This window comes from Aulonocara stuartgranti (genome assembly GCF_965226115.1).
Source record: "Aulonocara stuartgranti genome assembly, chromosome: 13".
NCBI lineage: Eukaryota > Metazoa > Chordata > Actinopteri > Cichliformes > Cichlidae > Aulonocara > Aulonocara stuartgranti.
The window spans coordinates 34,231,211-34,244,810 of NC_138949.1; the positions used below are offsets into that span (position 1 = coordinate 34,231,211).

Genomic DNA, 13,600 nt, shown 5'->3' on the forward strand with positions numbered 1-13,600 from the left:
CGACACCCGACAGACTGATGCAGCGACCGTCTGTGACGAAGACGAGCAGACGCGAGGCAGAAGACATTTTACGGCTTCGCATTCAGCCGGAGACAAAAAACACGAGACGAAGATGAAACGCCGCCACAAACAAAGCACGACTCCGGTTATCGTCTGCTCCAATAACATCTGGGTTTGGTTCCAAGGTACGGAGGACCAAAACCGCAAACAAAAAATCAAAAATCAAAAATAAAACAAAAAACCCACAAATAAGTGACTCGATCAAAAAAATCAAAAGTCAAAAACAAGAATAAGGTAGTGAATCTAATTAACTTGGACTTTGGCATCTCTGGTCCTCCATACTTGGCCTGGAATAATTTTTTTCTACGAAATCATTAATTAATTAATTAACTTCTTTGTTTTAATTTAACTGCTAACTATTTTTAATGAATATCGTATTTCATTGAAATGCATTTAAAAATTATTTTGTAAACATTTATTTTTGGCAGCTTTGGTCCTCCATAATAAGGTGCAGATTCAGTACTGAATACAAGTACTGAAATACTTCCTGCGGGTTATTTTAACCTCCTCACCTCAAACTCCAGGTACTCCTGTCGGAGTTTCTGCTCCTCCAGCTCACGACCTTTCACCTTTCGGTCCGGCGTAGCGGCGGTGACGTCAGACAGCTCAGAGGACACCGCCCTGAAACGGTTCTCGTGAGATTTGACCTGCTCCTCCTGTCGGGACAGAGGGTGGGGGAAGAGGTGTGAGTCTGGTGAAAGTGGGCGGAGCTGAAAAGGACGGCGACGGCGTTTTTACCTGTGACAGTTTAGTGTTGGATCCCGGCAGTAGAGGACGGCTGAACTTCTTCTGGGACCCGATCGCGGCCGGGAACGGGGGAGCAGAAAACATGGCCGCAACTACGTTGATGCGCGTGATCCACGACTGCATCTGCTCAGCGTTCCTGCAGGAAACACAGGAAACACCGTAACTTCCTGTCTCGTCCGGTTTAGTTTAAGCTGTTTGTCCTTCTTGTACTGCCTGCAAGCTGCTTGGAAACCCTCCTCCCCCCTCTCCCTTAACACAGACAGACTGAGGTGCTTACGGGGCCTGGAACAGGAAGACCCTCCAGTCGGCGGTCCGCAGGTAGAACACGTTGGGCCTCTTGCTGTAATCGGCAGCCCGCATGGCCAGAGAGTGATGGATGGACACGGCGTTCTTCACGTCCTCCTCCGTCAGCTCCTTCTCAGCTCGGTACTCGTCCTGCGGATCAGATTGGCGTCAGCTCTCCAGAAACTCAAACATGAAAGACGCTTAAACGCGATGCTCACCACATTCCAGCTCGACTGTCTCGCTATAAACGCTCGCCGTTTCTGATTAAAGGAGTTAAAAAGAAATCTTTGAAACTGAAACGGTTCTTTCAAAGCTCTGACAAAGTTTCAGAGAAAAAGTTCTCATGGCACAAAAATCTGTGTTTTCATGTTAAAGTGGAGCTGCGAGGAGTCCATAAGTATGTGGACGGGTACTCACGCTTTATAGTTTAACCCGTCCACTTACTTTTGTGCGGCAGTGTGTAAAGCAGGCCTCACTAGTTCAGATATTTTAATCAAAGCTCTAAAGTTAAAGATGAACGCGGCGGTGGGCGGAGACGTTAAAAACTGCCGCTCTGGAATCCGTGCAGATAGAAAAACAGGCTGACGCCTAATCAGCTCGCTGCGTTTCCTGTCCTGCGCCTGACCCGGGGACACAAACAGAGAGAGGGGCTGCTGGGAAACGTAGTGCAGACGCTTACCTTCTGCAGGTAGAGGACCATGCCCTTCAGCATGGCGTAGAAGGACTTCCACCCCCTCTTCCCCCGCGGCGCTGCAACAGCACAAACACCAAACAAACAGGAAGTGAGGGATCAGCTGACAGGGGGCGTGGCAAAACTGAAAACTGAAGGAGGAGGAGCGGTGTACTTCTCTTCCCGTCGGGGTCGGCGTGGACTTTGCGGACCAGGAAGCCGCTCTTGTACAGCTCGCCATCGGCCTGATGGGCCACGCCCACCAGCGGGTTTCCGCTACTCCCGAGGCGTTTCATGGTGTGGGAGGCAGAGTCTGTTCGAATGTCCGCCAACTCCGACATGGACTTCCTCAACTCCTCTTCATCACTTCAAGAGAGGAAACAGTTTAAAAGAGCCTGCGTCAGCTCGTCCTCGTCGCCATCGCAGAGCGTGTTTACGTTTCACACCGTTCTCTTCCATCATCCCGTCGGGTTCATGTTTTCCGCTTACCGTCACCTCGCACTTCATTTTCTTTAATTCTCATAAATGAATAAATGACCTCATTTCCTGTGTCAGCCTGTCAATCAGTTTCATCCTCTCAGTGGATCCATTTCACCAGGTTATCATTTTAACAGAAGTTTTCGAACCTGCTGAAAGTCGTCAGCTGTTTGATGGCAGAGATTTTTAGATGATTTCTCTTCATAACAGCATGAATGTTAAACGTGACCTGAATAAATACGTTATTTATCAGAAAGAAGCTGAATGTCACACAGGAAGGAAACAGTTTAGGAGAAAGAACAGGCTGAACACGAGGGCGGACAGATGCTGAACGGATACAGACACCCAGTAAATCTATGTATTTATGAGTGTGTGTGTGTGTGTGTGTGTGTGTGTGTGTGTGTGTGTCCACAGTCAGGCATGGGCGTTGGGATGCTGACCTGTAATTACAGTCAGGAATGAAGCAGGGAACGGTTACCACAGCAACAGAGGCTTAAATAAGGGAGTCAGGGCAGCAGGGACAGACACACACACACACACACACACACACACACACACACACACACACACACAGTGGAGATGTTTGTACATGCTGTGTGTCGAAGCAGAAACTCACATGGTCCACTGCAGCCTCTCGTTCTTGATGGAGCTGTACAGCGTCTGCAGAAACACACACACACACACACACACACACACACACACACACACACGACATGAAGAGCTCATATGGATTTCAGGATTCACAGTAATCTGATTACTTGATAGGACATTCAGTATTTAATCCACATTTTTCACGTGCTCAGACTAAAGATGGTCACATGGCCTAAAAGCCAGGTGCTGATTGGCTGTGTGGATTTAATGGCTCTGGTCATCATTTTTAACGGAGACGAGTTTCCTTGGGCGATCAAACCTGGTCCAGTGCTACCTGTTTAAAGGGCCGTCCACACAGGAAACCACGCCATCACCTGAGACCGCCGCTGACACTCAGCCTCATACGAGCACCTGCGAGCAAAATAATCGCTGGTGACAGGAAGTGGGATATTTTGATGTGCGCGACTGAAGCAGCTAGCAGTGAGAGCTGATTGACATATGAGCCGCTGGTACTTAAATTAGCTAGTTGCCCAGGCAACCAGAGGCTGGCATGTGCAGTATGGACCAGCCGGCAGCAACTTAGGAAGGAGCGGGTCACTTCCTGTGTGGAGGCGCTTTCCCTCGAGCATCGATCTGTATCTGATCCCAGTCTCGGTTCACCCTGTGCCTGAAAACAGCTGGTATAGCCCCTCCCCCTTTAAGCCCCACTCCGTACCGACAACCCACTTTCTTCTGATTGGCCGGATTGTGGAAGCCTGCTGAGGGGCCTTTGTCCATTATTACAGAGACGTGAAGAAAATTTTAATGAACTAAACATAAATGTGTGTCTGACACGGACCGACAATAATAACAAAAACCAGCCAATGAAATATGAAGAAACAGCTGATGTCATCACAAAGGGATGAACACAGGTGTAATGTGAAGCGGTCGGCGCAGAGGATTGCTTTCATAGAGGTTTGTAAACGTGTGTCACGTCAGGAGAGCGTCTTCAGGACGAAAACAAACCTTCACAGGTTTTTAAACGGGGTAACTTAGGTACAGGTTCAGGTAAAGGTTCACAGGTGTGTCTCCGGCTCTACCTTCTTCTTGCGGCTCTGCGGGTGCTGCTGCCCATCCTGGGTTTTTCCCAGCAGGTCGGGGAAGGCCAGCGGTTTGAGGGAGCGGGAGCGGGGGGTCCTGGGATACCTGAACGGGTCGTTGTCCCTCGAGTCCCGCCCGCTCCGGACCGAGCACAGCGAGCGCGAGCGCATGCGGCCCGTGGAGTGGATGCTGTTGACGCCGATCATCTGGGCGGTTTGAGTCGGGATCCAACAGATAAAAAAAGTCCAAACTTTTTATGTTTCCTGTACAGAAGATCCTTGGGCCAGCATTCACCGCTTCCACGGAACAGCGCGGCGGATCTAACAAAGTCCAGCCCGTTGATGACCGCCGGTCTGTGTCGCTTCAGACTCGAACCCACGTCACGAGCTTCCAGACTGTAGATGAGTGCAGGAAGAAGCCGAGGAAGCGAGGAGGTGAGGGTGTGTAAAATAGAGACGGGCTAATGACGGCCACTGACGAGCGGCTGGATGGATGGTGCCTCTGCGAGCTCGGCCTGCTGCATTATGGATCCGGCTCTATTCATTATGCATAAAAACACAGCAGCTCTTCATCAGCCTCATGATCCTGCTGGCTGCCGGCCGGAGCCTCGCTCAGGTGTTCAGAGCCAAAAGCACGAAAGCAGGAGGACGCTGCCAAGAAACAAACCTGTGGACTCCTCTGTGCCTGGAACGCACTGGAATCTGCAGTTACGAGTCAAACGTACGATAGTTTAGTCCCAGGGCTGTGATTTCCAAACTGAGGGACGACTTTCTATCACTCAAAATGTTTCATTCTTCCTATTTTAAATCAAACAAGATGACATTAATGTTGGCTTTAAGGCTAAAATGAGCCTTTTTGTGCACGAACTCATATTTCTGTTTAGGAAAGCTAAAATCATTTTATTTTGAAAATAAATCACATTTATGCCGATGTCTGATAAACTATTTCATAAATAACTGTTTACAATTAGCTTTAATATGTTTGGACTGCAATTCATTTAAAGCAGAAAATTTTAGCTGCAGAAATGAGCGATTCAGACAATCAACATCAAACGTTTGACGTTTTCTACAAATTAATATTTTTTTAAAGGGTTTTACAGTTTTTATACATTTGATCAAATTCAAAATCAATTAAAACTGAAAATTTGAGACTTTAAAGTTGCTGTCAGCCGTCGACACATCTGCCTCCAAACACGCACACTCCAGACTGTCTGAGAGAGTGTGTGTGTGTGTGTGTGTGTGTGTGTGTGTGTCTGTGTGTCTGTGTGTGTGTCTGTGTGTGTGTGTGTGTGTGTGTGTGTGTGTGTGTGTGTGTGTGTCTGTGTGTGTGTGGTGTGTGTCTGTGTGTGTGTGTGTGTGTGTCTGTGTGTCTGTGTGTGTGTCTGTGTGTGTGTGTCTGTGTGGTGTGTGTGTGTCTAATCCATCAGCGATTCAGAGGCAGTGACATGAAAATCATCCGAACCACAGCTCTGAGCTCGTCCTGGATTTTGGGGGGTCTGTGCTGCTGTTGAGCCTCCTGATGCAGCGGCCGTGGAGGTGCTGTTAGCGGAGGAGAATCCCTGGACTGCAAATAAAGCTGCGTGACGGAGGAGAGGCATCAGCTCGCTCTCACATCCAAAAAAGAAAAGAGGAAAAGCAGGGAGGCTGGGCGAGCGAGCACACCCACACAGGCAGACAAGGAGAGAGAGAGAGCACCCCCAAAACTGACGTCAGCTTCCTCCAGCTCCCTGATGGAGGACGGACGGACGGACGGATGGAGGGCGGAGGTGGAGGCACAGGAGAGGCTAATGAGGAGAAAAAAAGCAGAGAAAGGAGGTTCTCCTGTTGCACTCTGATGAAGAGAGAGAATCCCTCCTTCCTCCTCCTCACATCTCTCTTGATCTCTTCGTCCTCCAACTTCACTCCCACTCTTCTCCTCCTCCTCATTCACTTGATTTCCTCCTGCAGGAGAATCCCTCTGTCAGGTCAGGTGAGCTCACTCGTCCTCCTCTTCTTCGTCTTCTCTTCCTCCTCCCCACTGAGACACTGAACTGTTGAGGACTGTTTGCTCGCTCTCCCTCCTCCTCCTCCTCCTCCTCTGTCTCCCTCTCTCTTTTTTCCCTCGCTCTCGCAATGCGCATTTTCCCTCAGCTGCAGCAGCCAATCGGAGGCCAGGGATGGGAGCTTCAGCCCGCCTTCTGTCCTCCTTGGAGCTGTCAGTCACGGTGGGTTCACAGAGCTGAATGTAAATGCAGCTGAGAGACGATCAGCAACAAAAACTCAAATTCAGCTGAACGTGAAAAATATGACAGCGAGCCGACGACGTGTGAGCGAAGACACCAATCACATTCACGCCCAATAAAATCAATAATCAATACAGAATCAGTTTTAGCTCAACTTCAGTAAAAGCACACTCAGGACCTGAATGTTGAACTGTGGAAACCGTTTTCACAGCGCCGTGATGAAGAGAGGCAGCTTCCTCCACCTGAGCCTAAAATGACCCTACTATGCTAACACTGATGCCCGTTAGCATCAGCGCTTCTCTGACCTTCGCTGTGCCGCCGAGACCAGGAGACCACAACAAGACGCAGAACGACCACAACGAGACGCAGAACGACCACAACGAGACGCAGAACGACCACAACGAGACGCAGAACGACCACAACGAGACGCAGAACGACCAAAAAGAAACATAACGACCACAAAGAGACGCAGAACGACCACAACGAGACGCAGAATGACCACAACGAGACGCAGAATGACCAAAAAGAAACATAACGACCACAACGAGACGCAGAACGACCACAACGAGACGCAGAACGACCACAACGAGACGCAGAACGACCACAAAGAGACAGAACGAGACGCAGAACGACCACAACGAGACCAACGAGACGCAGAACGACCACAAAGAGACAGAACGAGACGCAGAACGACCACAACGAGACCAACGAGACGCAGAACGACCACAACGAGACGCAGAACGACCAAAAAGAAACAGAACGACCACAACGAGACTCAGAACGACCACAACGAGACGCAGAACGACCACAACGAGACGCAGAACGACCACAACGAGACGCAGAACGACCAAAAAGAAACAGAACGACCACAAAGAGACTCAGAACGACCACAACGAGACGCAGAACGACCACAACGAGACGCAGAATGACCAAAAAGAAACATAACGACCACAAAGAGACGCAGAATGACCAAAAAGAAACATAACGACCACAACGAGACGCAGAACGACCACAACGAGACGCAGAACGACCACAACGAGACGCAGAACGACCACAACGAGACGCAGAACGACCACAACGAGACGCAGAATGACCAAAAAGAAACAGAACGACCACAAAGAGACTCAGAACGACCACAACGAGACGCAGAACGACCACAACGAGACGCAGAATGACCAAAAAGAAACATAACGACCACAAAGAGACGCAGAATGACCAAAAAGAAACATAACGACCACAAAGAGACGCAGAATGACCAAAAAGAAACATAACGACCACAACGAGACGCAGAACGACCACAACGAGACGCAGAACGACCACAACGAGACGCAGAACGACCACAACGAGACGCAGAACGACCACAACGAGACCAACGAGACGCAGAACGACCACAACGAGACGCAGAACGACCAAAAAGAAACAGAACGACCACAACGAGACGCAGAACGACCACAACGAGACGCAGAATGACCACAACGAGACGCAGAATGACCAAAAAGAAACATAACGACCACAACGAGACGCAGAATGACCAAAAAGAAACAGAACGACCACAACGAGACGCAGAACGACCACAACGAGACGCAGAATGACCAAAAAGAAACATAACGACCACAACGAGACGCAGAATGACCAAAAAGAAACAGAACGACCACAACGAGACGTAGAACGACCACAACGAGACGCAGAACGACCACAACGAGACGCAGAATGACCAAAAAGAAACATAACGACCACAACGAGACGCAGAACGACCACAACGAGACGCAGAACGACCAAAAAGAAACAGAACGACCACAACGAGACGCAGAACGACCACAACGAGACGCAGAACGACCAAAAAGAAACAGAACGACCACAAAGAGACGCAGAACGACCACAACGAGACGCAGAACGACCACAACGAGACGCAGAACGACCAAAAAGAAACAGAACGACCACAAAGAGACGCAGAACGACCACAACGAGACGCAGAATGACCAAAAAGAAACATAACGACCACAACGAGACGCAGAACGACCACAACGAGACGCAGAACGACCAAAAAGAAACAGAACGACCACAACGAGACGCAGAACGACCACAACGAGACGCAGAACGACCACAACGAGACGCAGAACGACCACAACGAGACGCAGAACGACCAAAAAGAAACAGAACGACCACAAAGAGACGCAGAACGACCACAACGAGACGCAGAACGACCACAAAGAGACGCGGAACGACCACAAAGAGACGCGGAACGACCACAAAGAGACGCGGAACGACACTGAGTGAAAAATGACCACAAAACAATCCAGGACAACGTCTGTGGCTCTGTGAATATTTAAAGATGATTCTGTGGTGTTTGTTCACCTGTTGGGACTATTACTGAAGTAAACTGTGTTACTGTCTGAGCTTGAGCTTTGAATCTGATCATCCGTTTCCTTTCTTACAAACTGTCCCAAATACAGAGCGCTTCTGCTGTGGACAGCGCGAGGACTTTCCTTCCTCTCTGACTGCAGATAATTCATGTTTTTGTCTCATAAATATTCGACATTCACTGTTTTCTGCTCTCAGCCAGTCAGTCGGTGCTGCTGCCCACACACTCAGCGCTTCATCAACAAGCAGCCATCCAACCAGTGCCAAGCTGAAGGCAAGAAAACACTCAGCACACACGTTAACACAGAGCAACGACGATGATGATGATGGTGGAGGTGAAGAGGTGACGCAGATTCACGTTGATCGCTCCGAGGCTGAGATGGAAAAACTGAGACGGAAACAAAAGAGTGGGAGACTGACACACACGTATCCACGAACGCGCGCACACGCACACTCGTTCTGCCTGGCGGCCACAAGAAGTAAAATTAATGCATCTCTCTCCTTTTTCTGCTCTGACGGCCACAAACCAAGAATCGCTGCGGGGACTTCACCTCCTCCTCAGGACACCAAGCCAGTCCTCACAGTGCCCATCATCCAATTTAACGCTGAAGACTAGTGTAAGGCTGGAAGAATGTAATGTCCTCACAGGGAATGGAAACAAGGATGTGTGCGCGCTCATGCTTTAGTGTCTCTGTGTAGTCCGATGTCACTTTGAACTCCTCACGCTGAGGACGCGTCCACATTACAGGGACAGGTCTGAAATCCGAGCACTCCACTGGGCTGGAGCGGCCCATTTAAGGGTTCACACTTGTGTAAGCATCGTTCTGGTCTGTGGGCTCGGTAGCTGCAAGCACCAACAGTGATGTCATCGCAGGCCGGTGGCCATCCATCCCGGCGCTCGAAGCGTGCTGGACTTGCTGCAGTCTTTTAATCAGTCATAGGCGTGTGTGTGTGTGTGTGTCGTACCTTGAGCAGATCTTTGGGAAAATCTTTTCCGTTGTTGAGTCCTTCCAGGTTGGAGATGAACTGGCTGCAGGACATCCTCTTGCCCACGTTCTGCACGCACACGCACACACACACACACACCTCAGATGTGATTGTGACAGACTGAACATGAACACAGTCAGCTGATCTGTGACGTTAGCTCGGGATGTGAAATCATCGGCTGGTTAGCAGATCAGCTCGCTGAGCTTGGACGACTCGTCCCCGCTCAGCAAACAGTAAGTCACCCGTGTTAGCAGCAAAGCTAGTCTTACCCCAAATTACCCAAAGTTAAAACAGCTGTGGGTCGGATCTGACCCCACAAACCAAAGGACGCCTCGCTGATGCTGACGGGAGCGCTGAGAACGCTCTGGAAACAGAAACAGTTCCACCTGATATAAAAGCCGCACGGGTGGAGTTAAACCCTTCTATTCGGTGCTAGAGTCGGGTTTAACGCGAGGGGGGCAGCGGAGACCGTCTTCCTGTCACTCCTGCTGTAACGGTCAGAGGAAACGTGCAGGCATGTTGCCGCAGTAAAAGTCAGCACTTCCTTAAAAAAGTTCATTAGCAGAAATGAAGAATGAGCCCGATGAGCCCGCGGCGCTCCTCAGTGATGACGAGTCAGTCAGTTATTTGTTAGTATTTTCATATATTTGTCACATTTTTAGATCAATATTTCAATAATAACACAAAGTGGATTTTCACATTAACGTCTCCGAATATTTCTTTACTCATTTTTATATTTATTCACATTTTTATAAAACTTTCCTTTTTTAACATTTTTCAAATGATATCATTATAATGAAATTCTGGAAACAAATATTTATCATTTTATTATTTTTTCTGTTTATTAATTTGTTATTGATGAAATTCACACTGAACTTTAATATTTCCTGTATGTCACACCAACAAGGAAGCAGCAGGTGACATGAAACAGGAGGAAACTCGCGGGAACGCTCGAGTGGCAGATGACGCCGACGTGCTTTCAATCGACCAGATTAGGAGTTCCTATTAAACGTAACGACCAATCAGCCGACGGCTCGGGTTCACTCACGTTTCCGTGCAGGTCCGTGTTCAGCAGCATGATGGCACAGGTCAGAGTGTGGACGCTGTCTGTGGGACAGAGCGACAGACAGAGGGGTCAGACGGGTAGGACAGGTGAAAGAGGACAGGTAGGACTGACGGTACCTTCGCTGGTCAGGCTCTCCGAGTTGCACTGTCTGTACCTCCTGGAGAAATGAGCGAGGACTCTCTCTCTCTCCTGAGTTTCCCCCATCAGAGCAAACTGCCTCAGAAACATCCTGAACGAAGAAACAGATGTTAAAGAAGCTCATTATGATGTCACCAGAACACCTGAACAGGTGAGATGAACACAGACACACCCACTGCACAGGTTTTTCACATTAAGCCCTGTGATAGTGCCAGTCCTGCTGTAAACTGACAGAATTTGGGATGAAGTCAGAAAAAGTTCCGCGTTTAAACTCTGAGCTTCTCCATCAGAAAGGTGACAGCAGAGCACGCAGGAAGTGACTGACTGCACGCCACGGCACACCGTGACTGGTTCATATGAACATCTGGACCTCCTGCAGATGTTCAGGAGGCCATCGCGCAGTTGAACAAACATTAAAGAACCGCAGAGCGACGGGAGGTGCTGCCAGTGAGCGAATGTAAGACAATCGCGTCTGCACGCTCTGAAATACACACGGACAGGAAGCGGGACTCACCTGAGCGCCTGGTCGATGGTCAGACCCGTGAAGTCAAAGTTGGTGAGATATTCCTCGGCCACCATCTGACTGAACTCATTACTGCAGAGAGAAGCAGGCGTGTTGGTGTAACACGAGCACGTTTTACTAAGGATTATCACTGTATCACTACACCGGCTGCCTTATTTCTGTGACAGGATATTACAGAAAAGAACAGAGCATTAAACCTCCACCTGCAAACCAGAACTTTACCTGAAAGGTGAACAGGAAGTAAAAATCTGCATGTTTATATTAAACCTGGAACCAGGAAGTAACAGTAAAGCTCGACTAGCTCGTCCCGTGACGTGTCACTCAGACTCAAGGAAGTGAAATCAGGACATTAGCTCTGCTGAATCTGCCCGCGCTAACTGCGCGGTGACATCATCGGTTAGCTGGTTGAGTCGCTGCAGTGTGACCAGCAGGAGGCCGTGATATGTTCACTGCACGCTGGAAATTCCTGTTTTTGTTGGATGTGAAAAAATGTAATGTTGTGAACCAGCTCTGTGTGCAGGTGTACTGCTGTAAAGGCCACACACTAAAACTCGCTGAAAGCCTTCAGCTGATCCAAAATGCTGCAGCAAGAGTCCTGACAGGGACTAGAAAGAGAGAGCAGATTTCTCCTGTTTTGGCTTCCTGTTAAATCCAGAATTCAAAATCCTGCTCCTCACATACAAGGTCTTAAATAATCAGGCCCCATCTTATCTTAATGACCTTGTAGTACCATATCACCCTATTAGAGCACTTCGCTCTCGCTCTGCAGGCCTACTTGTTGTTCCTAGAGTATTTAAAAGTAGAATGGGAGGCAGAGCCTTCAGTTTTCAGGCCCCTCTTCTGTGGAACCAGCTTCCAGTTTGGATTCAGGAGACAGACACTATCTCTACTTTCAAGATTAGGCTTCAAACTTTCCTTTTTGCTAAAGCATATAGTTAGGGCTGGACCAGGTGACCCTGAATCCTCCCTTAGTTATGCTGCAATAGACGTAGGCTGCCGGGGATTCCCATGATGCATTGGGTGTTTCTTCTTCACTCACTATGTGTTAATAGACCTCTCTGCACTGAATCATATCTGTTATTAACCTCTGTCTCTCTTCCACAGCATGTCTTTATCCTGTCTTCCTTCTCTCACCCCAACCAATCACAGCAGATGGCCCCGCCCCTCCCTGAGCCTGGTTCTGCTGGAGGTTTCTTCCTGTTAAAAGGGAGTTTTTCCTTCCCACTGTCGCCAAAGTGCTGCTCATAGGGGGTCACATGATTGTTGGGTTTTTCTCTGTATGTGTTATTGTGGGGTCTGCCTTACAATATAAAGACCTTGAGGCGACTGTTGTTGTGATTTGGCGCTCTGTAAATAAAATTTAATTCATCAACTGTTCTGCATGAAGTCCCCTGCTCTTCACGTTACTCTGCGAGCCCAAAGTTTTAACACACACACACACACACACACACACACTGACTTCTTGCTGAGCTGGCGAGCGACGTCAGACTTCCTGAAGCCCTCCAGGTTGTAGAGGCGTTTGGCGAGACGTTTAGCCGCCTCCAGGTCGGGCTTCATGCCGTTGGCCAGCGTGTCGTCACTGCCGCCGAGTGCCAGGCGCTCCGCCACATCGGCCTGCGGGTAGAGCAGCTCGGGCGGTCGATTCACTGGACGCTCCCTGACAACATAAACACAAAAGGAGATTCATGCTTCAGGACTTTCAGATCCTTTTTCACTGAAGGACAAAATGATTTCTGGTTCCTGTTCTCAGAGTTCCTCCTGTGACGCAAACACGCGACACAAAAACACTTGGAGTTTATCTTAAATGTGACAAACACGAGGAGGACTCTGGTTTAATGTGAGGAAATCTGTTGGATTTAAGGCTCAGCTGAGCAGGAGAGGAAAAGATCCCTTAAAAGTTTCAGCTTCAGGATAAGGAGGAATAACACCCAACTGTGGACAGTTGGAGGGGGAAACTCAAACCCTTTGCCTGGAATCAGCCTGCTCCCCAACAGTCACTGAACTTAGACTCAGCTCAGTGACCAGACTACAAGCTTTTAAAGATTACTGCATTCCACATCTCTGTGACAGGCTTATACCCGAACGTACAGGTCGGAGGGATGTTAACGGAGACGCACATCAATATGGAGAAACTCCAAGTAAAAGACGCAGTTCAACTTCCAAAACTCAGAAACACTTTAGAGCAGGGGTGTCAAACCCCAGGCCTCGGGGAGTGAAAACGTATCCCTGCTGCAACACACCTGACTAAAATTAAAAGGTCATTAGCAAGACTCTAATGAACTAGACTGCATGGTGGCGACCCCTAACCCTACTGAAGTAAATTTAAATAAATATAAGTGTTTGGAAAAATGTACTTCTAAAAGTTCTTTTATTGCACCGTGTTCGTTCACTCAT

General features: G+C 48.8%; 1 protein-coding gene across 4 annotated transcripts in view; it reads right to left on the minus strand.

The window, feature by feature from the left end:
* psda (pleckstrin and Sec7 domain containing a) overlaps nt 1-13,600 on the minus strand; it is a 48,567-nt gene that overhangs the window by 4,201 nt on the left and 30,766 nt on the right. For all 4 annotated transcript variants that reach the window (XM_082556727.1, XM_082556726.1, XM_082556725.1 and 1 more), the window contains 11 exons: nt 12,666-12,863; nt 11,198-11,278; nt 10,662-10,774; nt 10,528-10,586; nt 9,459-9,548; nt 2,856-2,899; nt 1,938-2,128; nt 1,772-1,842; nt 1,085-1,242; nt 799-943; nt 573-716 (listed from right to left, as the gene is read on the minus strand). In XM_082556727.1, the coding sequence (XP_082412853.1) occupies nt 573-716; nt 799-943; nt 1,085-1,242; nt 1,772-1,842; nt 1,938-2,128; nt 2,856-2,899; nt 9,459-9,548; nt 10,528-10,586; nt 10,662-10,774; nt 11,198-11,278; nt 12,666-12,863 (1,294 nt within the window). The remainder of the gene's footprint in view (nt 1-572; nt 717-798; nt 944-1,084; nt 1,243-1,771; nt 1,843-1,937; nt 2,129-2,855; nt 2,900-9,458; nt 9,549-10,527; nt 10,587-10,661; nt 10,775-11,197; nt 11,279-12,665; nt 12,864-13,600) is intronic.